We start from the raw sequence: 27843 nt of genomic DNA, 5'->3' as shown, positions 1-27843 counted from the left end.
TGTTCACACGCAAACCTCCTCATTGATTTTATATTATATGCAAGGATATCTTAAACACTTGCTTCATTGTAAAATCCATATCGTACCATGTTTGTACACTGTGTACATTGAGATGCCATAATAACCAGGTACACTTTTTCTATGTGTCTTTATTGGAGTATTGGTGCACAATAATTACAGGCATAAGGTGTTTCAATTAACCTCTTAAGCACTCAAATCCTTTCGGATACTCATAAGGAGTTCCAGTTATATTCAATTCAATAACATATACAACATGTATACGTATTCAGATCCAAATTTATATAATAAACATAATATTCTCGAGAACTTATTTTATATGACTTAGTATTAAGTGATACATAGCTTTCATAAGACGCATGTCAATTCTCTTTTATATATTACCAGACTAATAAGATATTGGAAAGTCAAAACATCCACAACGGGAGAACACGTCTCCTAATAATCAATCATAAGTCTTTGAAAAAATTCTTGTGCCACCAGTTTTGACTTATATCACTTAATTTGATTTTCACATGATTCGTGTAAAAGACACATTTGTATCCAACATATTTTACAACTTCAGTTGTATGGACTGTTGTTCCAGAAACTTTCCATTTCATTAGAGAACTAAACTCTGCCTTATTTGCGTCTTTCTGTTTTGGCCAATCATTTCTTAATATTCATTCATAGGCAGATCTGAAATTTGATCCCCATCATTTAATCATTTTAAGCACTACATTATATACAAAAGTAGAACGACGTCGATTTGTATTTCGATTCCATACATATCTTAGACATGATACAACTTATCGAGATCTCTTTATTTTCAGGTACCTAAGGTTCTTCTTGAACCATCATATCTATTGTCTCTTCAGTAGATCTTATTACTATAACCTCGACTTGACCAACTTATTTACTTGCTCCAATTTTCGAGGAATTTTATTATTGGAATCGACTAGTCTACCACGCTTTAGGCGTGCAATAGACTCATTACAAAATATATGGTTGTCCTCTTGGACACAAATGTAACTGGAGCTTAAGCAGTTGATTCTGTGACTTACTTAGTCACTCTATTTAGGTCAATGAACTTGTCTGGTAATTTGTTTTTTAATATTGGTAAATGAATTATACTATAAACTTCTAGTTCATAGTTTATAGTCTGAGGATCAAGATGACATGATAATTCATTTAACTTTTCACTTTCCAACTGCTTGTTATCTCCCCATAATGTTGGGAACAATCATTCACTAAAGTGAAAACCAATGAGTCATAAACAAATTTCTCACTAATGGCTTTAAGTATTCAATCATAGACGATTATTTATACCCAACATATTCTCAAACTTTTTAGAAGTCCCATCTTTGTGCGGTTTGGTGGATGAGTTTCAATATATGTCGCACTACCAAAATATTTGATGAGACATCTTTGGTTCCTGACCAAAAACCAACTGTATGGGGAGAACTATAACTTATTGGCTTGATGTGAATTGATGGTACAATATATAAAATTACATGTACCTAAATGAACTTTTGCTCCTCTCATGATCATTGGCTTTGTAACCAATAGTAATATGGATTAATATGCTTGTTATCACATTAGCTAAGCCACAATCACATAAGCTTCAGGTTGTGGATTTGATAACCATTTAGACGATGCATCGATTTCAAAATACTAAATGGTATCATGTCAGGATACACGTATTCCCTTATTATTTTCAAAATATTTAGGGATCTAAACCATACTTTAGTTGGTATATCATTAACTTCCCTTGAGAGAAAATATTGCATGCACTTAACAAGAATAATCTTGTAGTTCTATTAAATTTCACATCATTATTGACTTGGTGTGGTCTAACTGATCATGCCAATTAATCAAAAAAATCATGATTCATAAACTTTTGATTTATGATCATTATCATAAGATGTGAGATAACAATGTGTTCTTATAATCACTCCCATAATTCCTCACTTCTAGTGGTCAATCTCATTGTGACCATTATTACAATTTTGATAGTTGATCTCATTATTAACTTGGCTATTTTACAACTTTTGATAGCTGGATCTCATTAGTAACATGACCAGCATTATAAGTTTCTCAATTACTTCCATCATCCCGACATTTTCAAAGATCTTATAATTATTCACTTCAAGGAATGATGTAAACCAACCAAGTTTCATGGTTCAGACAAACGGATATGAAATCATTTCAAAGTTGTTATCCTTGTTCCATAATGTTGCTACTTTAGCATATTTGAGATCGACAAATGAAAATTGTTTTATCCGATTTTACCTTGTAAATACTCTTCTATTTGCATTACACCATAGAGAAGTAATTACATGTCCAAATCATATAAGGTCTAACATCTTATGACCTTCTACAAACTCAATATGAGATTTAGGGAGTATGACATCTCGAGTGTCATGTCTAAACTTTTGATTCTCTTTCATGAGAGATATTAAATCATTTTAGATGTTGGATTGAATACTACAAATGAGTATATGATAACATATGAAATACAATATAAAATAAAGTCGAATTATATAATACATGGCATCATAATATAATGTGTGACCACATAAAACAATTTATTATATTATCTCAATATGTGACTACATAAAAAGTTGGTATGAAAACTTTATGAAATATGCGTTTTCATCACACTTAAAACCAAATATTAAATCATATGTATTACCGTAACCAATTAATATTTTCACTTTTGATAACATCTTTTAAGATAGAAAATTCATTAATTCTATTGTATCCATGGTTCAATCATCTCCATCGAATCGGTCACAAGACCAAAAACTTTTGTACAAAATAGTATTTGTATGAAATATAATTTCATATGTTAAATCAAAATATTAATAACATTACTTGTTAATCTTGAACATGTAGTAATATCGTAGTTTTAAAGCACTACACCATAAAAACCTTTTGTATTTCTTAAATTTTGTGTAGTATTTATAATCATACAAACCACACGTTGGAGCACGTATCTAAGACACTTCATAGTATTCTTTGGAACATAAATGTATATTTATATAATTCAAGTAGAAACATAAAAAGTATTTTACCACTACTTAAACAACTAAAAATTTCACGGTAACGATTACTATTTCATGATCCCTTAAATAGCATTTGAATTTCAATTCCATTATTTATCAAGACTTATAAATCTTTAAAATGATGTGAAAACAATAATTACCATTTAAGAAATATAACTTTCTTGAAAATCATTTACTAACATTTGAAACCCATTTGTAAGGATTATAAAACTAAATTGAAAACGAACTTGCGTTTGATGACTAAAATTAATTTATATTAATAAGATAACTAATTTGCTTTTAATTAGAAACAAGATGAGGACGTTTTTGTTTTTCCTCAGTCATGTAACTGTGTCCTCTTAAAAATTAAATACAAAATATACGTGACTTGCTTCGCTTGTATTTTCTCATCTAGTAGTTGCCTAATATAGAGATGGGCGGATCAAACGCCATCACCCACAAATCATCTTCCCCAAGATTATTAGGGTATTAAAGAAAACATAATAATTGACATTTAGTGATAAACTAGAAACGATTGGGAAGTATTAAAATCTATAGCCCTTTTATATTTCAAACAATTAATCCAAATATGAAATTAATACACATTAAGGAAGTTACAAATGTCATAGATCGCTAGTATTTTCAAAAGTGATTATAAACTTGACGCTTAGCCATAATCATATTTTATATTATCAAAAGTGATTATAAACTCTAATTTGAAATATAATTATACATATCCATCAAGTCTCATATTTGTTAATAACACATGATCATAAATACAATTAATGAAATGTTTAAATCGCATGAACTAGAATACTTACAAACGTATTTTGTTTTATTTATGTTGCTATTCAATTATTAACACATTTTCAAATTTCATATATTATTATATCGAACAAAATAACCAACATGGGAAGTAATTAGTTATCAGATCATTGTCCCAATTACAGTCACTAGTAATTGTACATTATATACTATATCATGATAATAGCACAAAAAATTTCTTTTATCAATAGCAAGCATGCAAAATCTCATTTGTTAAAAAACATTTTAGTTTATCGATAGCAATCATGTGATGATATCAATGTTAATAATACTCATATTTATTAGGATAGAAGACAACCCAAGTATATTTATTTAAAAATTTAGAGATCATGCAAAAATTACTAATTACCAACACCTTAATAATTAATTACTGAAATTTACATAAAAAATATCTAGTCCACATTATATGAAACCCCTTTTTTTTAAATATTGGATCAACATCTATATTTTTAAACTTTGATATATTTTTTTTAATGAACAATCAAAGAAAACCTTGTTTTATACTTTTAGACTTTTAATTTGCAAACTATTAATAATTAAATAATTAATTCTTAATATATAGCAAATATAGAAACCAATATCATAATCATTATCAAACACCTATTTGCCGATTAAACATGCTAATATCTCATTGAAATTTTAAAACTTAATGAAAGGGATTCAAAAGATTATCTCCAAATTAACAATCTAATTAAATTAAAATATTTTTTTTGATGCAAATATACTAACAACAAAAGAGATAGATTACTAGATCTTATGATTATACAAATAATATGACACAAATAAGATAGAGCAATAAAATACAAGCCATAAAATATGAGACAAATAAGATAGAGCAATAAAAGTAGATAACTTACTTGTAAGAAGATGTAATCTAACTTGAAAAGCGAGTCGTGCTGATAACGTGTTATGTAACAACTAGAACCTATTAGCAATGTATAGAGAAGAATAGGAGAATGGGAGAATGAGAGATAGATTTCTTATTGATTGATTTCAACATCATATACAAATGCCATTATATATATAGGCCCTTAAATTAGTACATTAGTAACTAAAAGATATGAGTTATAGATGTGGACAGTCACTACATAATGGATGTTAGAGATGTGGATAGTCATTACAATTTACAAGTTTTTACTTATGTATTCAAGTTTTACAAAGTTAAAAATTATACTCATTAAATTATGAAAAAAGGAAGAATATTGACAATAGTTATTTATTCCGAGTGATTTATAGAAAAAAGAAACAATTAAATATTCGATGTGATAGGATAGTTCGAATGATAAACATGCAATATGTCAAATAACTGAAAAAATAGGTGGTATTAAAAAATTTAACCTTTAGTTCTCATTTTTATGTGTATTTGTATTACACTTAAAGTTCACTTGATTGCACTAAAAATATATTTAAATGACTAGGTGCACTTTAACTGATTTAATATTTATCAATATAAGTGTTCTGTTAAAGTTTTTTTTTTTTTTTTTTTTTTTTTTTTTTTAATACATATCTTGACAACCGTATGTGTAAACAAATTACATTATATTTTATGTAACAAATTTACATACGGTTTTATTTAGTCTGTGCAATATACAAGTTTTTAATTAAAAGACTATTACTAGATAACGTTACATTAATTCAATACGTGTAATACACAAAATTCTAACCATCTAAAGTAAAAATGCAACTTGAATAAATGATGAGGTGGGTGTCATTCGTCCTCCTACATTGAGCAACTTGTCAACTTAAACATTCTTTAGCCAAATTGTCATGAGTTCACTTTTCAAGTACAGGATTCGCTAGAAAAGGCAAGAAGCCTAGATGCTATTTACGTCATCTTCCATTTCAATAATCTTTTATAAAGTGTGCAACCATAGTTAAAACGTAGCAGAAGATTTAAAGTTGATCATTTTAGAATTGAGAGATTGACCAATTCTTGTCCATACAAAAGTGAGTACTAAGCTTTGAAAAGCCGGCTGACCATTTCCTTATCAAGATTCTCAACATGATACTTGATTGACATAATCATAGGATAGACGGCAATTCTTAATAATAATTAATGGTATTTTAGTTTGCAGAAGGGCAGAAAATTATTTAATAAACGCCCATGCTTCCATGCAGACTGGCTCTATATATATATATATATGATCGACGCAAAGCAGCTCAATTCATAAATTAAAGCAACTCAATTGTGTTCCTGCTCAGCAAATTATAATAGAAGATGTCGAACAAAGTCATCATCTTGAGCTTTGTAGCTCTAACTTTTGCCTGCCTTGCCTTCGCCTACGAGCCTAAACCCCTCCAAGATTTTTGTGTAGCCGATCCTAACACCTCAGGTATATTTTCTTTTAATTTTAACAAATTTACTCATATAGTTAAATGATAATATCATGTTTAATATGCAGTGAAAGTAAATGGTTTAGTTTGCAAGGACCCGATGAAAGTTCAAGCTGATGACTTCTTCTTCAGTGGGCTACACCTCATGGGCAACACATCAAACCCTGTGGGATCAAGGGTTACCACAGTCTTTGCAACTCAGTTACCTGGGCTAAACACTTTAGGCATCTCAATGGTTCGGATTGACTACGCGCCATGGGGACAAAACCCACCTCACACTCATCCAAGAGCCACCGAGATTCTTACGGTTCTTGAAGGAACCCTAGAAGTTGGGTTTGTTACATCCAACCCCGACAACCGTTTTATCACCAAGGTGCTGAAAAGGGGTGATGTTTTCGTGTTCCCCGTTGGACTTGTGCATTTCCAGCGTAACCTCGGGAATGGGTATGCGGTGGCTATTGCCGCATTGAGCAGTCAAAACCCTGGCGCCATAACGATAGCCAATGCTGTTTTTGGTGCTAATCCTCCAATTCCAGGGGATATTTTAGCCAAGGCATTCCAAGTGGATAAAAGCGTGGTGGATCAACTACAATCAAAGTTCTAGAGTAACAAAGATTCTGATGAGTGATCGTGTGTTTGTTTGATTTCTTGTTAAGTTCTAATTCTTTTGTTTGGCAATGAAAAGTTTTTTTATTGGATTAAAATAACCGGTGGAGGTATTCACACATTCCCTAAAGTATGTACACATCCTCAAACTATATCAGTGACGGAACTAGAAAAAAAATTCAGGAGTATCCCAATTTTTAACCGTCATTCATGCAATATAAATGAAAAAAAAACACGATACTAAACCAACGTTTCCTTCAATATCCGATTAACTAAACGAAAAGAATGATTTTTTTTTCTAGCTTCCCCCGTTAGATGAGAAGGCCACATATTTAATTCAGTTTTGCAAATCTATCGTCTTCTCTAGTGGCGAAAAAAGAACTATTAAATTGGGGGGGGGGGGCATAAATAGAACTGTTTGACCTTCTCTCGTATGTTATTCGGTTATTTTACGTAGTGTCGGGCCACCGACAATTTCATCTTTAGATAATTCAATTTCATATCAACTTCTTTTATTAGTATTTCCGTTGAAGGATTTGATGAAGTCTCTACACTTAATAGGGTTCTATTACACAACACAAAATTTGACGAAACATTTATATAAAATTATCTAAATACATAATCAGATATGTTACATATATAGGCAAAAGATCAAAAACAAATAATCTTAACATACTAAACATACAAATTGAAGGAAAACCCAAAAAGACAAGGTGGCATTTTTGTAATTACCACCAGCTATCAAAGTTACAACCAAAAATACCTAAAAAAACACAAATTTTTTTTAACATTTTTTATTAAAAAATCGCTACATTTTGTTAGCAAAAAAAAAAAAAAATTTTTTTTTGGCTGCTACTAAAAGTAGCGATTTTTTAATAAAAAATGTTAATAAAATAAAATAATTTGTGTGTTTTTTTTTTATTTTTTTAGATTTTTTTAGGTTTTTTGGGGGTTTAGTTTTTAGCATTTTAGCTTGGGTGGGGGGAGGGGGGGGGGTTAGGTTTCTTTTAGGTTTTTTTTTTTTTTTTTTTTGGGGGGGGGGGGGGGTTAGGTTTTTTTAGGTTTTTGGGGGTGAGGGTGGGGGGTTAGGTTTTTTTTAGGTTTTTGGGGGGTGGGGGGTTTAGGTTTTTTTTGGGGTGGGGGGAGTGGTTAGGTTTTTTTAGGTATATTTGTAGAGTAACTTTGATAGTTATTGATAATTACAAAAAATGCCACCTTGTCTTTTTGAGTTTTCCTTCAATTTGTATGTTTAGTATGTTAAGATTATTTGTACAAGAACTTTACCCTACATATATATATTATTTATAATATAAAATCAAATAAGTGTTACCTACATCTTATCAATTCCTAATTGTTTATCAAAATAACAATTAAAAATTAAAAAAAAGTGAAAAGAAGTACTTACTATATAAATTTTGTGGTGTGGCTAAAATTTAGAAAATAAAAGAAACAATTAACTATAATAAACTATAAGGTAGTGTTTGGTATGTAGGAATTAGAGGTGGAATGGAATGAACTATTGCGAGGGAATGAAAAAAATGTATTTGGTTGGTCAACTTAAAGGAATCACCCATTACATAAGTCATTGCATTCCCTTAAATTCATTCCATCCACTCCCCCTGTTTTTTTTCCATTCCATTCCCTCTCTCAGCCTACGTCACAAACAACGCCCATCACCTCCACCATCTACCACTACCACCACCTGCCATCGTCACCACCCGCCACCAACCTTCGTCGACCACCACCACCGACCACCACCACCACCGTCCTCCACCGCGGCCCACCGCCATCCACTACCATCGCTGCCACCCGTCATCGCAAACCACCGCCACCCTCCGCCGACCACCACCACCATCCTCCCCGCTGCCACCACCCGCTACCGTCGACCACCACCACCCATCGTCGTCGTCGCCGCCACCACCCGTCACCACCACCATGGACCACCATTGCCGCCACCCGCCACCACCGACCACCACCACCCGACCACTACAGCCACCCTCCGACGGCCACCACCACCACCATCCTCTGCGGCCACCTCCCGCTACCGTCGACCACCACCACCCACCGTCGTCACCACCACCATCGCTGCCACAACCATCGACAACCGCCACCCTCCGCCGACCACCACCACCATCCTCCGTGGCCACGACCCGCTACCGTCAACCACCACCACCCACCGTCGTCGCCACCACCATCGCCGCCACCTGTCACCGCAGACCACCACCAACCCCGACCATCGCCGCCGCCACCGCTAACAACCGTCACCCACCGACCACCGCCACCCACCACTGCTACCACCGACCACCGCCACCCATCGCTGCCACCGCCACTAGCCGCCACCGATCACGCCACCACCCATCGCCGATTTAATTCATTCCTCTTTTCTTACCTACCAAAAACACAATGTAATGATTTATTCATTTCCTGAATGGTAACCAAACAAGACTATGGAATGTAATGATCTAGTTCATTCATTTGTCCATTCCATTACCTCGTCCATTCTCTTCCCTCATCTATTCCATTACGCCATACCAAACAGACCCTAAGGATTTAACTTTTATAACTTATAATTGGGCCGACTCTTTACAAGCCCATAAAAAAACCTTTTAATAAGAGTCTTTGTGACAACCCTCATAATTCTATGTATCCGTACGATTTATTAATAATAATTAAAGTGCTTGATGACTGTGCCGAATCACTTAACTGCTTTCTGATCACTGTGCTATACTTACATGTTCTTGTTAACGTACTAGTCTTGTGCAGAAAATCTACTAAATAGTCCTGTATGTTTCCCCAAGTGCTGGGAATTAAAAATGTTACAAAAAGATATATAAAAGACACTATACAGAATAACATAGCACTTTAACGGAACGGTATCTAACCAAACAACCGGACATAACCTGGAACACTAAAATATTGCAATAAGCATTGTTTTTATTTTTCTGAGCTAGATATGATCCCCGAACATCATAACACCCTATATAAATATCTAGTAACTAAACAACTAACTAAATACTTACAATTCAACTAGATAACTAACTTTAAGGTTAAAACCTAGTCTACTACCCCCCACCTATAATCGGCCAACATACATGGCCCACTTGTTATTTGTTTTATTATTTTATTGGATCATGTCCCTAACTTTACTAAACATATGGACCATCAGTTAAAGTTTTGTTGGAAACAATTTGCTTAAATCCAAGAGTTCACCAATCTCTTTCATGCTTCACATTACAACCAACTCCATCTTCCTCCTCTCCTTCTTCTTATTCACGGCTACATCCCATCACCCCACCACATCCATTTTCGGCCATCATTCAAGCAATCCAATCTTCTCACAAGGTGTAATAAGGTGATTGACGAAGCTCGGTGTTCACGGATCTTGAAGGACCTCCTTCACAAGCTTTTATTCTCCACATTTTCACTTGTTTCTTCCCCTAACTTCAAGCTAGTAGTAAGCTTCTTATACACTCTTGATACTTCATGATTTTAGTGGTTAATAGACACATCATGTTGGTTTATGCAAGAACACTAAAGATCATAAACATAAGTCATGAACATGTAGGTTTACATAAAAGATGAAATGTGATGAAGTGATGTTAGTCTGAAGTTGTTTTGATTTTGTTGTTGATTACCTGATGATTTGCTTGTTAATATTGATCTTAAATGTCATTGTTAATCACCAAACATGTTAACGGAACAAATAGAAGTTGCGTTAGAACACTATAAGCTGAAAACAGCTTATGTCCGAACATTTACAGCCAACTTCAGTTGGCTGTAAACAGGTCGATATTTAACGAAAAATTGATTTTCTTGAATCTATAACTTGCTATTTCGAAATACGATTCTAATGGCACTGGAATCCAAATTTTTGGACTTCTTTTACTATTTTTAAAGGTCTGTTTTTGGATAGTAGCTCAAGCTGCGTTTTTACTGCAGAAAATGTGTGTTATGTTTTTCATCATAACTTGAAATCTGTGTAGAATTAGGTCATGAAATTTGTATTGTAGATGGATACTGATTTCATTGTAATTCTCTCACTGGAATTTCGTCAATCGGACTTACAATGAATTTTTAATAAATTATTCCGTGGACTGTAGTCAGAAAGTGATGAATCTGATTATAGTCCGGTAAATGATTTTTTATAAAATATTGGTAATGAATTGGATCCCGAGATTTTTACACAATAATATTTGGATCGTTTAGCAACTTCTATAAAATGTTGGAAATTGTTGGAGTAAGTTAACTATTTTATTAAAATGTCCGAAAACAGCCCAGTTTTGGATATTAAAGCTGAAATGACATAAGTAGTAAATTGCGTGTCTAAATGTCGAGTATGTTAGCTGAGGATGATCTAACATGTTATATGTCAACGAAAGTAATATGTGCAATATCGTATGCTTATTCTTGAGTAGCTATTGGTGGAATTTTTATATGAGCGTGAACTATTAAAATGAATGCATGTTATGTAGTAGATACGTGTAGGAACTTTGTGCTCTAATTGAAACCACTAAATGACTAACTGGTAATAATATTAGGACGTGATTGACCGACCTTGACTGTTAGCTATATTTGAGAGTCAAACCGAGCAACCAAAGGTGAGTTCACACACTTTCTAAGGCATGGGATTCCCGGTGGTTGGGAATGGGTTAAAGAATTAAAACGGAACCTACATATCCTCCTTGGGTAGGATATGTACGGCCATCCTCCATAGGTAGGATGCCAATATTAATCCTGCGTATTCTCCTTGGGTAGAATATGTACGTTCGTCCTCCTTGGGTAGGACAACAACCTTAAAACTTACTAGACAAGACTCTATCATTAAGTCCCTCATTTTATATCGACTTAATCGCCGAGGCCGATGGCGAGCGGGTTATTAGTTAATAGCGCTATTAGGTTTAACAAACCTCACACCGTGCCGTTCGGACGAGCGTGTACTAATGGACTATGGCAAACTGTCAATGATGATAGACATTCACGTAGGGCACAACTATTGTTCGTTAGTTGTCGATATCTTAACGGTCTAGTAGTTCACATGGGGAAGCCCCCACTGATTATGGATATGGTTTGGGTAATAAAGAAGGAACTGGTTAATCATACTTTCAACTATGGGGTAACCCCCATGGCAATTAAGCCAACGAAAGACAAACCAAGTTTTCGGAAACAACTTAAAACTAAACAACCAACCGTGAACTCACTCAACTTTGTTGTTGACTCGTTGTTACATGCCTTACAGGTCGCTAGATGCTTATGGAGTTTGCACGAGGAGGAGGTCGTTGTGGGATATGGATTGTTATGTTCCATGCTTAATATTTAATCCATATGAACCTATTAAACTTACGTTTTGAATTTTAGACTTATGAACTATGGAATTTATGTTTTAGCTTTACGTATTATGCTTCCGCTGTTAACCTAATGTCGGTTTACTTTCCTTTGGTCACCAATCGTATTGTGGTTGGTTTTATTTACTTAATTGTGTTGTTCAATATGATTGGTGGCTCGATCCTGGTCATGTCACGCCTCCAAGCGGCGATACTCCGCATGGTGGATTTTGGGGGTGTGACAGATTGGTATCAGAGCCATTGGTTATAGCGAGCTTTTTGATAAAACCAGACTATAACCTGTACAGTGCTCAAGGATCCACAACGACGCTTCGCTCCACGTGCAAGGCTCAACAATTTAGGTGATGTGATTTACGTTTATATTGCCTACTTGCTAGATCACTTTTGTGTAATGTGCTGTTTATAGTATGTTTAATGAGAATAGTAGCATGCTGCCTGTCAGCCCTACTGCGTCCTCTATGACACACAATTGTTTAATTATTTGACAAGTGGTGGTCAAATCCCTTTCTGATTTCTCATCACCCTGCTACGGAAATCGTATATACGTTATATCTATTCATACGCTATCTCGACCTGACGTTGCCATTTGACCCTCCGTACATTCGGTTTGTACGTCAACATCCACGAAGACCAGACCTGGCACAAACGAACTCGGGGTTAGGAGAACTATACCCACACATCCCTGTTGACGAACCTCGTCATCTCCACCGGTCGTCGTTACCAGAAACGAAGCAGCCACGGTTATACGCGTTTGTCGTTTTGCAACTCGCAACCCTACCAACCAAATTCTGTTTTGAACAAGTTATGTACTTCCGTAACCACGATGCAACAAACCTCCCTATTTATGTCGTGCCGCCACATCTCTCTAATAGAATTGCTTCTAAGCAAACAGATTACTTGGTTGAATTCTTATGTTATTGGTGGACCCCTGTTTTCGCTCGATTCTTTGCATGAACCTCATTAATTCCCTGCTTCTTCGATTGGCAACTGATTTAACGAAACGTCAACAACCATACCATGATTTTTCACCGATCTCAAGACTACCTTATCACCCTGTTGGATGGTTTATTAGCTCTCTCGTATACCCAACTCAGCGAATGAATACCATTACTGGTGAAATAGTCTTCAGGACATTTGGGGACGGATATATGGATCACTCAACCCACCGGCGAACACGATAATTTATACGTTACCTGACCCACCTTACACTACAAGAGACGTACTATAATTTCATGATAGTTTTTCTTAAATATGTGGGATCTTTGCACTAGCTCTTGCACCGACACATGATTATTGATTAATGATACGCCCAAATTTCTACCATTGGCTTAGATCAAACCATCACTCCCTTACCACAGTGACATTTCGTTCTCGCTACTCCATGTTGAGATACCGAAACGATCACGCACTCGCTTAGAGAATTTGGAAGGCTCGACCTCCGATCATTAGTGACCACTCCTTGAAACCTTGAGGGTGGTGATGTACTGTTGATACGATCATACTCTCTTGAACACGTTTTCGCGTCTTTCCTCTGGAACCTCACGACTACGCAGACGTATTTTGGATTCATTCGCACAACCTCAGGGAACTCCTCCTAACTTGGTTGCTTACTTGATGAATCACAAACCCACCTAAGTTCACGGATTCAGGTGAATTGTTCCTCCTTCGCATGTGGGCGAGTCCGACGACTTTTGATGGAAGTCTTAGTGAATCTTAACACTACACATTTGTACGACAATCATGCTGCTATGTTGAATTCTTGTTCTAATTGATTTAACCCCGTGACGGCTATATTCGATCAACGGCATACTTTATCCTAACTATACCCAACTTGCGTACAACCAGCTGTACCTTCGACATCAGGTAAACCGCTGCTAGGGATTATTAAACGCTTATTCATCGATTGCGGGTACCCTTTCTCATGTTTCCCCACCCATACACGTTATACTTTTGAACCCTACGATCTTAAAAGTGTTCCCCGCGGACACTCGCTTGGACAAGTTACACTATATGAATGTTACTCAGTGAGCATTGGGACATGAACATGTTGATACCCCAGATACTTTTCCTTGATCTTGATACGGCCGATATGGATCCTCAGACACGATAGATATGTCCCTTATTTTCTTTGATGACATCCGAACCCACTTGAAGAACTGTCCTCGTAACTACAAGAGCTCTTGGACAAGGGTTTTATTCGCCCTAGCTCTTCGCCTTGGGGATCTCCAGTGTTATTTGTAAAGAAGAAAGACGGTACCTTCAGAATGTGTATTGACTATCGTGAACTCAACAAGGTGACCGTGAAGAATCGTTATCCTCTCCCACGTATTGATGACCTATTCGACCAGTTGCAAGGGTCAAGTTTCTATTCCAAGATTGACCTGAGATCAGGTACCATCAACTGAGAGTCCGAGATGAGGATATCTCTAAAACAACATTCAGGACTCGTTATAGGCATTACGAGTTTCTGGTTATGCCTTTTGGATTAACGAATGCACCTGCAGTCTTTATGGATCTCATGAACAGAGTGTGCAAGCCTTACCTGGATAAGTTTGTCATTGTATTCATCGACGACATCCTGATCTATTCTAAGAGTCAGGAGGAACACGAGCGACACCTGAGGCTTATTTTAGAACTTCTTCGAGCAGAGTAGTTATATACCAAATTTTTGAAATGCGACTTCTGGCTTCGTGAAGTCCATTTTCTAGGCCACGTAGTAAACAAGAATGGGATTCATATTGATCCATCCAAGGTCGACTCGATCAAGAACTGGCCTGCACCCCGTACACCGACAGAAATCCGCCAATTCTTGGGTTTGGCAGGATATTACAGAAGGTTTATCAAAGATTTCTCAAAGGTTGCGCAACCCCTCACTTCACTGACTCAGAAGGGTGTCACCTATCGCTGGGGTGATGCATAGGAGTCCACATTTCAGCACTTAAAGGATAGACTTTGTAGCGCGCCTATCCTCTTATTGCCTGAAGGCACAGATGATTTTGTGGTTTACTGCGACGCTTCCATTCAAGGACTTGGTTGCGTGTTGATGCAACGTGACAAGGTCATTGCCTACGCATCGCGCCAACTTAAAGTTCACGAAAGGAACTACACTATGCATGACTTGGAATTGGGAGCAGTTGTTATCCACTTAAGATATGGAGACATTACCTGTACGGTACCAAGTGCACCATTTACACTGATCACACGAGTCTCGAGCATATCTTCAAGCAAAAGGAATTAAACATCCGACAACGCCGATGGGTCGAACTCTTGAATGATTACGAATGCGCGATCAAGTACCATCCGGGCAAAGCCAATGTGGTGGCTGACGCCCTCAGTCTAAAGGACACTATACCTAAGCGCGTACGTGCGTTACAGCTTACCATTCACTCTAGCCTTCCCGCCCAAATACGAGATGCTCAGGTTGAAGCGTTGAAAGCGGAAAACATCAGGGTTGAGTCCTTATGAGGATCGAGGCAGCGGCAAGAACAAAAGGAAGACGACGCCTACCATGTGACAGGGCGCATCTGGGTTCCACTTTATGGAAACTTACGCGAGCTTGTGATGGATGAAGCACATAAGTCTCGTTACTCAGTACATCCTGGTTCGGATAAAATGTACCACGATCTCAAGACTACGTACTGGTGGCCTAGCATGAAAGCCCACATAGCAACCTACGTTAGCAAATGTTTGACTTGTGCGAGAGTCAAGACCGATTATAAGAAACCATCAGGCCTACTTCAACAACCAGAGATCTCGAAATGGAAATGGGAACAAATTTTCATGATTTCGTTACTGGCCTGCCTAGATCTCAACGCGGATATGATACCATTTGGGTGATCGTTGATCGGCTGACCAAGTCTGCACATTTTCTAGCTATCAAGGAAACGGATAAGTTTTCTACCCCAGCAGACACCTACCTAAAGGAAGTAGCATCAAGGCACGGAGTGCCAACCTCCATCATTTCTGATCGTGACTCGCGTTTTACATCTGAATTGTGGCAAGCTATGCACAAATCCTTTGGCTCTCGGTTAGACATGAGCACGACATATCATCTACAGACGGATGGGCAATCTGAAAGCACCATCCAAACCCTTGAAGACATGCTTAGTGCATGTGTAATCGACTTTGGTAACGGCTGGGAAAAACACCTCCTGTTAGTGGAGTTTTCGTATAACAACAGTTACCACACCAGCATCCAGGCTGCTCTGTTCGAGGCATTGTATGGACGGAAGTGCCAATCACCTATCTCTTGGGCAGAAGTTGGTGATAGTGAAATCACAGGCCTAGAACTTGTAGTAGACACAACCGAGAGAATTGCTCAGATACGACAATGAATGGCGGCAGCTCGTGACCGTCAGAAAAGCTATGCTGATAAGCGAAGGAAACCACTCGAATTCCAGGTCGGTGATCGGGTGCTACTCAAAGTCTCACCTTGGAAAGGTGTAGTTCGTTTTGGCAAACGAGGCAAGCTCAATCCGCGTTATGTCGGACCGTTCGAAATCATTGAGAAAATTGGCAAAGTCGCTTACAAGCTGAACCTACCGACAGAACTCAGCGGAATTCACAATGTCTTCCATGTGTCGAATCTGAAGAAGTGTCTGTCAGATGAGACCCTCATAGTTCCTCTCAAGGAGCTCACTATCGACGACCAGCTGCGATTCGTCGAGGAACCAATAGAGATTACTGATCGAGATGTTAAAATTCTCAAGCGCACCAGGATACCTCTCGTCCGAGGTCGTTGGGATTCCCGTCGTGGCCCAGAGTATACCTGGGAACGAGAAGACCAAATGAAACTCAAGTACCCCCAGCTGTTTAAGAAAAGTGCAACCACTACTGAGATTGAAGCTACTGCAGAATTTCGGGACAAAATTCCAAATCAACGGGGGAATGATGTGACACCCCAGGAAAACCAGGAAACCAACGCAACATAACTAGCTTCCTCAGTAACCACGTGCTAAATTTCGGGACGAAATTTTCTTAACAGGGGGAGAATGTGACAACCCTCATAATTCCATGTATCCGTACGATTTATTAATAATAATTAAAGTGCTTGATGACTGTGCCGAATCACTTAACTGCTTTCTGATTACTGTGTTATACTTACATGTGCTTGTTAACGTACTAGTCTTGTGCAGAAAATCTACTAAATAGTCCTGTATGTTTCCCCAAGTGTTGGGAATTAAAAATGTTACAAAAAGATATATAAAAGACACTATACGGAATAACATAGCACTTTAACGGAACGGTATCTAACCGAGACACCGGACATAACCCAAAACACTAAAATATTGCAAGAAGCATTATTTTTATTTTTCTGAGCTAGATATGATCCCCGAACATCATAACACCCTATATAAATATCTAGTAACTAAACATCTAACTAAATACTTACAATTCAACTAGATAACTAACATTAAGGTTAAAACCTAGTCTACTACCCCCCCCACCTATAATCGGCCAACATACATGGCCCACTTGTGATTTGTTTTATTATTTTATTAGATCATGTCCCGAACTTTAATAAACATATGGACCATTAGTTAAAGTTTTGTTGGAAACAATTTGCTTAAATCCAAGAGTTCACCAATCTCTTTCATGCTTCACATTACAACCAACTCCATCTTCCTCCTCTCCTTCTTCTTATTCACGGCTACACCCCATCACCCCACCACCTCCATTTTTGGCCATCATTCAAGCAATCCAAGCTTCTCACAAGGTGTAATAAGGTGATTGACGAAGCTCGGTGTTCACGGATCTTGAAGGACCTCCTTCACAAGCTTTTATCCTCCACATTTTCACTTGTTTCTTCCCCTAGCTTCAAGCTAGTAGTAAGCTTCTTATACACTCTTGATACTTCATGATTTTAGTGGTTAGTAGACACATGATGTTGGTTTATGCAAGAACACTAAAGATCATAAACATAAGTCATGAACATGTAGGTTTACATAAAAGATGAAATGTGATGAAGTGATGTTAGTATGAAGTTGTTTTGATTTTGTTGTTGATTACCTGATGATTTGCTTGTTAATATTGATCTTAAATGTCGTTGTTAATCACTAAACATGTTAACGGAACAAATAGAACTTGCGTCAGAACACTATAAGCTGAAAACAACTTCTGTCCGAACATTTACAGCCAACTTCAGTTGGCTGTAAACAGGTAGATATTTAACGAAAAATTGATTTTATTGAGTCTATAACGTGCTATTTTGAAATATGGTTCTAATGGCACTAGAATCATAATTTTTGGACTTCGTTTACTATTTTTAAAGGTCTGTTTTTGGACAGCAGCTCAAGCTGCGTTTTTACTGCAGAAAATGTGTGTTATGTTTTTCATCATAACTTGAAATCTGTGTAGAATTAGGTCATGAAATTTGTACTGTTTATGGACACTGTTGTCGTTATAATTCTCCCACTCGAATTTCATCAATCGGACTTATGATGAATTTTTCATAAATTATTCCGTGGACTGCAGTCAGAAAGTGTTGAATCTGATTGTAGTCTGGTAAATGATTTTTTTTATAAAATATTAGTAATGAATTGGATCCCGAGATTTTTACACAATAATATTTGGATCATTTAGCACGTTTTGTTAAAAGTTTGAAATTTTTGGAGTAAGTTAACTATTTTATTAAAATGCCCGTAAACAGCCCAGTTTTGGATATTAAAGCTGAAATGACATAAGTAGTAAATTGCGTGTCTAAATGTCGAGTATGTTAGCTGAGGATGATCTAACATGTTATATGTCAACAAAAGTAATATGTGCAATATCGTATGCTTATTCTTGAGTAGCTATAGGTGGAATGTTTATATGAGCGTGAACTATTAAAGTGAATGCATGTTATGTAGTACATACGTGTAGGAACTTTGTGCTCTATTTGAAACCACTAAATGACTAACTGGTAATCATATTAGGACGTGATTGACCGACCTTGACTGTTAGCTATATTTGAGAGTCAAACCGAGCAACCAAAGGTGAGTTCACACACTTTCTAAGGCATGGGATTCCCGGTGGTTGGGAATGGGTTAAAGAATTAAAACGGAACCCACATATCCTCCTTGGGTAGGATATGTACGGCCATCCTCCATAGGTAGGATGGCAATATTAATCCTGCGTATTCTCCTTGGGAAGAATACGTACGTTCGTCCTCCTTGGGTCAGACAACAACATTAAAACTTACTAGGCAAAACTCTATCATTAAGTCCCTCATTTTATATCGACTTAATCGCCGAGGCCGATGGCGAGAGGGTCATTAGTTAATAGCGCTATTAGGTTTAACAAACCTCACACCGTGCCGTTCAGATGGGTGTGTACTAATGGACTATGGCAAACTGTCAATGATGATAGACATTGACGTAGGGCACAACTATTGTTCGTCAGTTGTCGATATCTTAACGGTCTAGTAGTTCACATGGGGAAGCCCCCACTGATTATGGATATGGTTTGGGTAATAAAGAAGGAACTGGTTAATCATACTTTCAACTATGGGGTAACCCCCAAGGCAATTAAGCCAACGAAAGACAAACCAAGTTTTCGGAAACAACTTAAAACTAAACAACCAACCGTGAACTCACTCAACTTTGTTGTTGACTCGTTGTTACATGCCTTAAAGGTCGCTAGATGCTTATGGAGCTTGCACGAGGAGGAGGTCGTTGTGGGATATGGATTGTTATGTTCCATGCTTAATATTTAATCCATATGAACCTATTAAACTTACGTTTTGATTTTAAACTTATGAACTAAGGAATTTACGTTTTAGCTTTACGTATTATGCTTCCGCTGTTAACCTAACGTCGGTTTACTTTCCTTTGGTCACTAATCGTATTGTGGTTGGTTTTATTTACTTAATTGTGTTGTTCAATATGATTGGTGGCTCAATCCTGGTCATGTCACGCCTCCAAGCGGCGATACTCCGCATGGTGGATTTTGGGGGTGTGACAGTCTTGTCTTCGTAACCTATGATACATCATCTTCTTCACAGCTCGCCGGACCTTCGATATCTGCCAGAAAACTTTAAAACCTCTTTATTTTCTTTCTTCTTTCTAAGTCTAGTGACGCTTAGCGGTATCCTAATATTTGTTCAGGGGTATCTTATACATAAAATGGGGAAAGAAAAGAAAAATTTTACCTTTCGCCAAAAAAGTTGAGGGGTATCCTAGGCAACCCCTGCCTCCCTCGTAGATCCGCCCCTGAACCATCTACTCTTCTCATTGTCCTATACGCCTAAAACGGACCCACCCATACGCTCCTCATAGACCTATACGACTGCTTCTGACTCATCAAATTAATGCCAATCGTTGACTGTCAGCCAATGATTGTTGCCAATGATTGGGATGTACCATACAAAACTTTATTTAATATCATGGATGTTTTAGTATGGGAAAGTTGTGAAATATTAATATAAGAAAATTCATAGATTTTTTATAAAATGTTGTTATAAAAAATGTGTTAATATTATAAAACGTCATGTTTTTATTTATTAAGAATTATTAGAAAATATCAATGTTTTTTAATAAAAAATATGCATATGTTTTTTATTAAGTATTATTATTACTAAAAACTTCATATTTTATGAGATGTTTTTATAGAAAATGTGTATATATTATAAAATATCAAATTTTTATTTGTTTTTTATTTCTCAAGTATTATTATAAAATATCACCATTTTTATTAAAAGAATGTGCATATGTTTTTTTATTAAATATTATTATAAAAACTTCTTATTTATTATACAATGTTTTAATAAAACGAATTGTATAAATTGTAAAATGTCAAATTTTTTATTTATTAAGTATTATTATGTCTTTAATTGTTTTTCACTTGTCATTTTTTAACCATAACGCAACAAAGAAACGTAATTGAAAATGTAATTGAAAATGTAATTAAACATCAGTTTATATTAATAAACAAAACATATCACTTTCAAACAAAATATAATGACTAAACGCTAAACCCTAAAGCTTAAACCCTAAATCGCTAATTGCTACATATTCTTAAATTCTTGCACAGGAAAACAATAGGTATAACACCCAAATACCAAGACATGCCAACTGTCTTTAAATTGTGTACTGGTGCCCTAGCTTCCAACGGGCTTTCCACATCCGAACTACCACATCAAAAGGCACAAGGTAGGAGGTGGTTGGGACAGGGGGTGCCGGGGTTTTGTTTATTAACACTGTCCAATCTGGCACGCCATATCGGGATGGTGAGTGTAATGGAATTCCCGTTGGTGGATACCTTATCAGAACACTAATGAACGCCTCTCTTGGCAGTATATGCAACGGGGCGAACATCATTGGCTGGCGTCACTAGGAGCTTAGCACAATGTAGTCCCCTCTGATCACACATAATCCTAGATCGACGTCCTAGTGCATGAATCTCAAACACGAACGCATGTAAGCGTTTGAATCTGAAATATGAACGCAGTGTACTTCTCCATAAGGATTACGCTACCACCCCTGTCAAAACACCGACTTTCGATATCCTGTTAATAAAACATACAATTATAGCGTTAGACTCGGCATTCGAAAATATATTGTAAAAAATAAAAAACAAATCCGAGCACCACCACAACCACCACCCACCACGGCACCACCATAGCCCACCATCACCCTCAACAACCTCATCCACCTCCACAACCGACCCACCACCATCACCACAGCCGACCCACCAACACCACCACCACCACCACAGTCGACCCACCACCACCCTAGCCAAACCCCCACTACCACCACCCTAGCCGACCCACCACCACCACCCCAACCGACCCACCACCACCACCCCAGCCAACCCCCGCACCCCCCCCCCCCCACCACCCACCGTCAAACCCTAACCACAGTCAGTGGCAGAGCTAGCCCATTAATTTAGGGCTATCCTGAAAAAAAAAATTATCGTGCAATCATACAATAATAAAAAACGATAATAAATAAAGTAAAACAAATACCTAATAGATTTGTCCTCTTCTTTTTTCATAGTTTGAAATCGTTCCATCAAATCGTCATATTATACTTCATCAAAAGTTTTTTTTTTCGAACGCATAATAATAAAGGAATTCAATTAATCAACCTTTAGCTTCAAAGATTCAAGTACCTAGTTTAACAATAACAAAGAAAACTAGAAACTATAAACTTTTTGTAAAACTATCTAAACATAATATATTTATAATTTATAGTCTTAAACCCTAACAAATATACAAAGTACAATTCTACATAAACTATAACACTAAACAAGATATCAAAGGGCAAGAAAACTCATAAATCACGTCAAACCCAATCGGTTAATGTCGGTCAAGAACGTCGATTTCAGTCAAAGAGCAGGAACGATCAAACAGTTAGCTCAGGGACGATCCCAATAGGCTCCAGCAGGGACAATTAAATAACAGGCTTCAACAGGGACGATTAAACAACATGCTTCAACAAGGACGATTTCCTCCAAATATCAGGCTTCAGCAGGGACGATCAAACAACAGGGCCTAGGACAATTCCAGTTGAGTCATTGATTTCTGTTCGCCATAGGTACTTCTTGGATGTTTGGTTTTCCAAATTGAGGCCTTTCAATTCTGTAACCAGTTGGGCTTAGCTATGTTATTTACTAATTGGGCCTTCTATCAATTCTATTATTGTTAATTTGGGCTTATTTTATCATTTGGCCTTAATTGTTCTACAAGTTTTCAGGTTGTAAAAAATCTTTGGACTTATAAAAAAATGAGATTTTAGTAATATCAAGTATCCTATTTTTTGGTTAAGGATATCCTCGTATTTTTAAGGGTATCCTTTGTATAAAACCGAAAAATCCACTAAGAATACGAGGTTGAGCCATAGCTCGTGCTACGAATCCTATAACTATAGTTCCACCCCTGACCACCATCAAACCCTAACCACCGTCAATCTCCACCACCTTCAAACCCTAACTACCGCAACCATAACCATTGTCAATCCCCACCACTGTCAAACCCGAACCACCGCAACCCCACTGCAGCCCCACCACCCAACCCTAACCTAGTCAAACACCCACCACCATTCAATCCACCTCCACAACCAACCTACCACAACCACCATAGCCCTATCGTCAAACCCTAACCATAGTCAAACCCCACCACCGAAAACAACATCCACAACCTCAACCCCAACCCCAACCCCAACTCCAACACCACCACAAACACCTAAAATAAAATTAAAAATACATATAAGATTGAAGATTAATCATCAAAATATGGAATACAAACTAATCTTGAATATTCCGACCGTATAGAGAGATACGAGAGTGACAACTATACGAGAGACAAAGAATCCATGCGTGTGTGTGCACTTCTGAATCGTCATCGTGTGGTCTAGAGTTCCTCTCGTGTGGTCCACAACCCCTTTCCGTATGTACTTTCGGATAGGATCTCGGTTTTAGCTATAAAAGGCAATAAAACTTCTATACGTTGCTCTTAGGTCAATGAGAGGCGTATTGAAATACACGTTCTGCCAACTTATCAGAAAAAAGTAAGTATATACGACCTTCATCACCCTATACGCAGTGTATAACCTGAAAAGGTGTTAGAATTTGTATATCTATACGTCTCTCATTTCCCTATGAGTGGCGTATAGACGTTTTTTTAAACTTGTGATACGTATGAGAAGTGGTAATAATCCGTGCTATTCTAGGAACCAGCGAGTTTGACGGAGCCTCGGTCCCGATACGACGTGTTTGGTTCGTTATTATTACTAAGAAATGAGTAGAAGATAGATATGACACCGAGCAGTCACTTATAATCTGGTCTCTATTGAAATCTTGACAATTAAAGCACCGTGAGACCAGTTGGACAGCATGTCCCCTCTGGGAACCAAAGGCTTGTCCAAATGGAACCCCAACTCCCTATTTATAGGCAACAGCCTATCCGGTCCAAATGAGCTAGTGTCCATCCGTCCGGATGGACTTTACAATGTACAACCTATATTCGACTGGATGGGGTTTGGACTATTCTATTGTCCATCCGACCGGATGGACCTTTACAATATCAATACCGTGTCCAACTGATCCTATTCTATACAATATTCAACACACGCTCTATCTAACTATTCGCACATCGGCAGACATACGAAATATGCACCAACAGATTCCCCCTCGGTTGTCACTGTCGAATCGTCTATAACACTTTAATAACCTTGAGCAGTGTTTAAATATTCTGTAATCTTCAACTTTTCTGCAACTTCAATCAGGCATTTTGAAATCTGACAATAGATTCCCCCTTGATTGATGATTCGGGTTTGCTTTGTCAGAGTAAAGCACCAATTCCTCCTTAAATGAATCTTCAGGTCTTTTGCACAATTCACGACTCTCCTCGGATTTGCTTAACTGCAACCTTCACGAACAATCACCAATTTGAAACTAGTTAATGCAACATCCTCTGTTTCAGCTTTAACCGCATCCGAGCTCAGTTTTTGATATGACATGTCAGCACCACGATCTCGCATTCTGCTTGCTCGATCTAAGAAAGTACAAAAACTCAACCGGCAATTGATAGAAACTTTAAATACCCCACTGGTTAACTTCAAATCCGTGATTCCCCCTGAAGATCTGATATCCCGTTTACCGTGATCAACGTTAACGCACCGTAAGAATGACAGATCTGTGTAAACGGTATTCTCCACAATCAGCAAATCTTCATCAGAAAATAAATCATCTGGTAATGTAATCCGATCTCTGAAGCATTCGTCCACAATCAGACTCATCTCCACGGATAATCTAGATCTCAGAAGCTATCATCCAAGACCACTTTCAGATCTCCGATGCTTTCGTCCACAATCAGATATCAACACCTCGGATCATCTTGATCTCAGAAGCTTTCACCCATGATCAGATTCACAATCCCCCTGATAGTCTGAATATTCTGAAGTCGAAACCACCCGAATACTGTTGCAGCGTCATGAATTTCAAAAATGCTGGAACATTTGGAAATTTTTTATTCCCCCTTATTTTTGCAAATTCTGACGTCTCTGTCACTGAATACCCATGAACTGAGCAATTCAGTCCTCTTTTATCTGTGAAAAACTCGACAATGCCGAAAATAAGACTATTTTACTCAAAACGTCAGTTTTTCATCATTGCGGATAAATACGTTTTGGCCCATAAATACTCATAATCTGAATGATAAACATTTTGCACCAATATCATGACTACCCCACTAATTTCCACAATCCGTGATCGCATCATCAAAACTATTCACTGAAGCCCCAGACAGTGTCCTCAAACAACCCAGCTTGGTCGTTAAAAACCCGAAAAAAATTTCAATCACCAATTTTTTTTGGAGACTCTCCTCGTCATTGCGATTAAAAAATGCCTTTTTTAGGACTACATTTGATCATCTGTTCGAATGGCATGTTGTCGAATGACCATTCGATCGAATGGGTCTTCTTGTCCATCCGAGTGAAAGTCGCTTTATATGGTTCAGATGGTTATCCGATCGGATATGTTCTAACAGCTCAAGAACACTCCAAATCACGTTTTTTTCGATCCAGAACCTTTATTTATGTGAATTTCATGATGAAACTTTACAGGATTGTGCGCGAATCAATTCCAAACAGAATGATGGCTTCAATTCCAAAATCCATCCGTATATTGACCTTTATTTTGATGATTTTCTCTGTTTTGACATCAAAACTCCTGTTTAACCCAAAATTGATGAGCTTGGGTGATTTAACCGAGTGCTAGATCGATTAAATCGGGACCGTAGCTCTGATACCACTGCTATTCCAGGAACCGGCGAGTTTGACGGAGCCTCGTTCCCGATACAACTTGTCCGGTTGGTAATTATAACTAAGAAATGAGTAGAAGATAGATACGACACCGCGCAGGCACTTATAATCTGGTCTCTATTGAAATTTTGACAATTACAGCACCGTGAGACCAGTTGGACAACGTGTCCCCTTTAGGAACCAAAAGCTTGTCCAAATGGGAACCCCAACTCCCTATTTATAGGCAACAACCTATCCGGTCCGAATGAGCTAGTGTCCATCTGTCCAGATGACCATCCGTCCGGATGGACTTTACAATGTACAACCTATATTCGACTAAATGGGGTTTGGACTATTCTATTGTCCATCCGACCAGATGGACTTGTCCATCCGTCTGGATGGACCTTTACAATATCTAAACCGTGTCCAACTGATCCTATTCTATACAATATTCAACACACACTCTATCTAACTATTCGCACAGTGGCAGACGTACGAAATATGCACCAACAATCCGTATCCATCTTCACAATCACAATGGTTCTTTGGAAATGTGGAAGGCAAGCTGCACTAAAAACATCTTGGACTGAAACTAATCCGGACATCAACTTTACACTTGCTCTTAAATGGTATGCTTTTTAAGTACTATATATTTTTTGCACTTTGAAACACTAATTTGTCTTTCGTTTTAGAGTTCTATGTGCAAATTCTTTGCATGGCACGATCCTCCCTTGTATAAATATTCAACTTTTAAAAATGTTGTTTTTTTAACAATTCAAGTACAAACGTTTATATAAAAACCACCGGGCAAACAACTAAGCATAGATAACAAAAGTAACAAACATTCATCAAGTTCTTATAGATGTTTATACATAAAAAAAGAAATAAATATTTGTTCATACATGCCCAAAACATAACCAAAATAAATAAACATTAAGTTCCCACAAATGTTTAACAATAAAGTTCACCAAACGAAACCTAGAATTACTACTCCAACGCCATGTCGTCATCGCTGTCATCAGAATCATCACCACCACTTGTCGTAGGGATCTGCGTAGCGGACGGGCCTGCCTCCCTGCCGGTATCCGGATACACTCGTGGACGTGGCGGTAGTCGAACTGCTAACCCCGCTTGGGTACGTCTCTCGGCCTCACTAGCCATCACCCACTCCATCAAATCCTCCATTTGGTCCATCGGCCTGTCTATCTACCGACCTTGCTGTGTCCAGCTCGACATCATATCGGTCTAGCCCGCCATAAGCCTCTCGAGGAGACGCTGGGTGGACTAAGGCAACCTCACTGCATGATAAACGCGTCGAGAAATCTGTGGCGGCTGCCTCTGGTCGACCTCAGGCTTGATGTCTCCCTCTACAATAGGTACGTCAGCAACATGAGGCATATCCACCTCCCTGTCCCCCAATAGCGCCTGGTGTACAAACGGCTGGGGTACAAAAATCTTGTCATCCAAACCATCAAACCTATACCCAATATCCGGAAAGTTCACAGCTATGTGCATCCCTGTCATCGTCTTAATACCCAAATGCTCGAAAGGTGCCGACTGTGGTAACTCCCAGATGAATGGAAAATACCGGCCGCAATGCTGGGCAATACGCATGATGAACGCCCCTCTATACAAATGGCTACGCGTCTGCCGTTTGCTGTATGAGGCGAAATACTACGCTAGACAAAGATAGAGCAGGTCGTTCTTCGTGACCCGTTCGTTGCTTTTGCCATGCGCAGAGATCGACGTGGCAATGCAGCGATGTAGGTAACGAACAAGTGGGACAGGAATCAACGAGACTCGGGCCTTCTTACCGAAGGGTTCAGGATAGAGAGTGGGACACCAAGCAAGCAACTGATCATCCGGCATAGCTGTGTTCGCGGTGGTATAAGTTCCTGAACCAACTCATCTTCGGTATAGAATCCGGTGGCAACAACAAACGACGCAGCGACATATTCTGTCGCTCCCCGAATA

The 27843-nt window shown here is 37.8% G+C and overlaps 2 protein-coding genes across 2 annotated transcripts; both read left to right on the top strand.

Annotated features, from left to right (window-relative positions):
• Positions 1-5950: 5950 nt before the first annotated feature.
• Positions 5951-6930, top strand: LOC110881867 (putative germin-like protein 2-1). The gene is made up of 2 exons (XM_022130014.2): positions 5951-6202; positions 6272-6930. The coding sequence occupies exons 1-2, from the start codon at positions 6088-6090 to the stop codon at positions 6805-6807; spliced, it is 651 nt and encodes a 216-aa protein (XP_021985706.1). The 5' UTR covers positions 5951-6087; the 3' UTR covers positions 6808-6930.
• Positions 6931-8347: 1417 nt separating this feature from the next.
• LOC110881786 (extensin-like) lies at positions 8348-9179 on the top strand. Its single transcript, XM_022129940.1, has 2 exons — positions 8348-8360; positions 8461-9179. Exons 1-2 carry the CDS (start codon positions 8348-8350, stop codon positions 9177-9179), a joined length of 732 nt encoding a protein of 243 aa, XP_021985632.1.
• The last annotated feature ends 18664 nt before the right edge of the window (positions 9180-27843 follow it).

The sequence above is a fragment of the Helianthus annuus genome, chromosome 3 (assembly GCF_002127325.2).
Source record: "Helianthus annuus cultivar XRQ/B chromosome 3, HanXRQr2.0-SUNRISE, whole genome shotgun sequence".
NCBI classification, from domain to species: Eukaryota; Viridiplantae; Streptophyta; class Magnoliopsida; order Asterales; family Asteraceae; genus Helianthus; species Helianthus annuus.
This window is presented reverse-complemented; position numbering and strand designations above follow the sequence as displayed.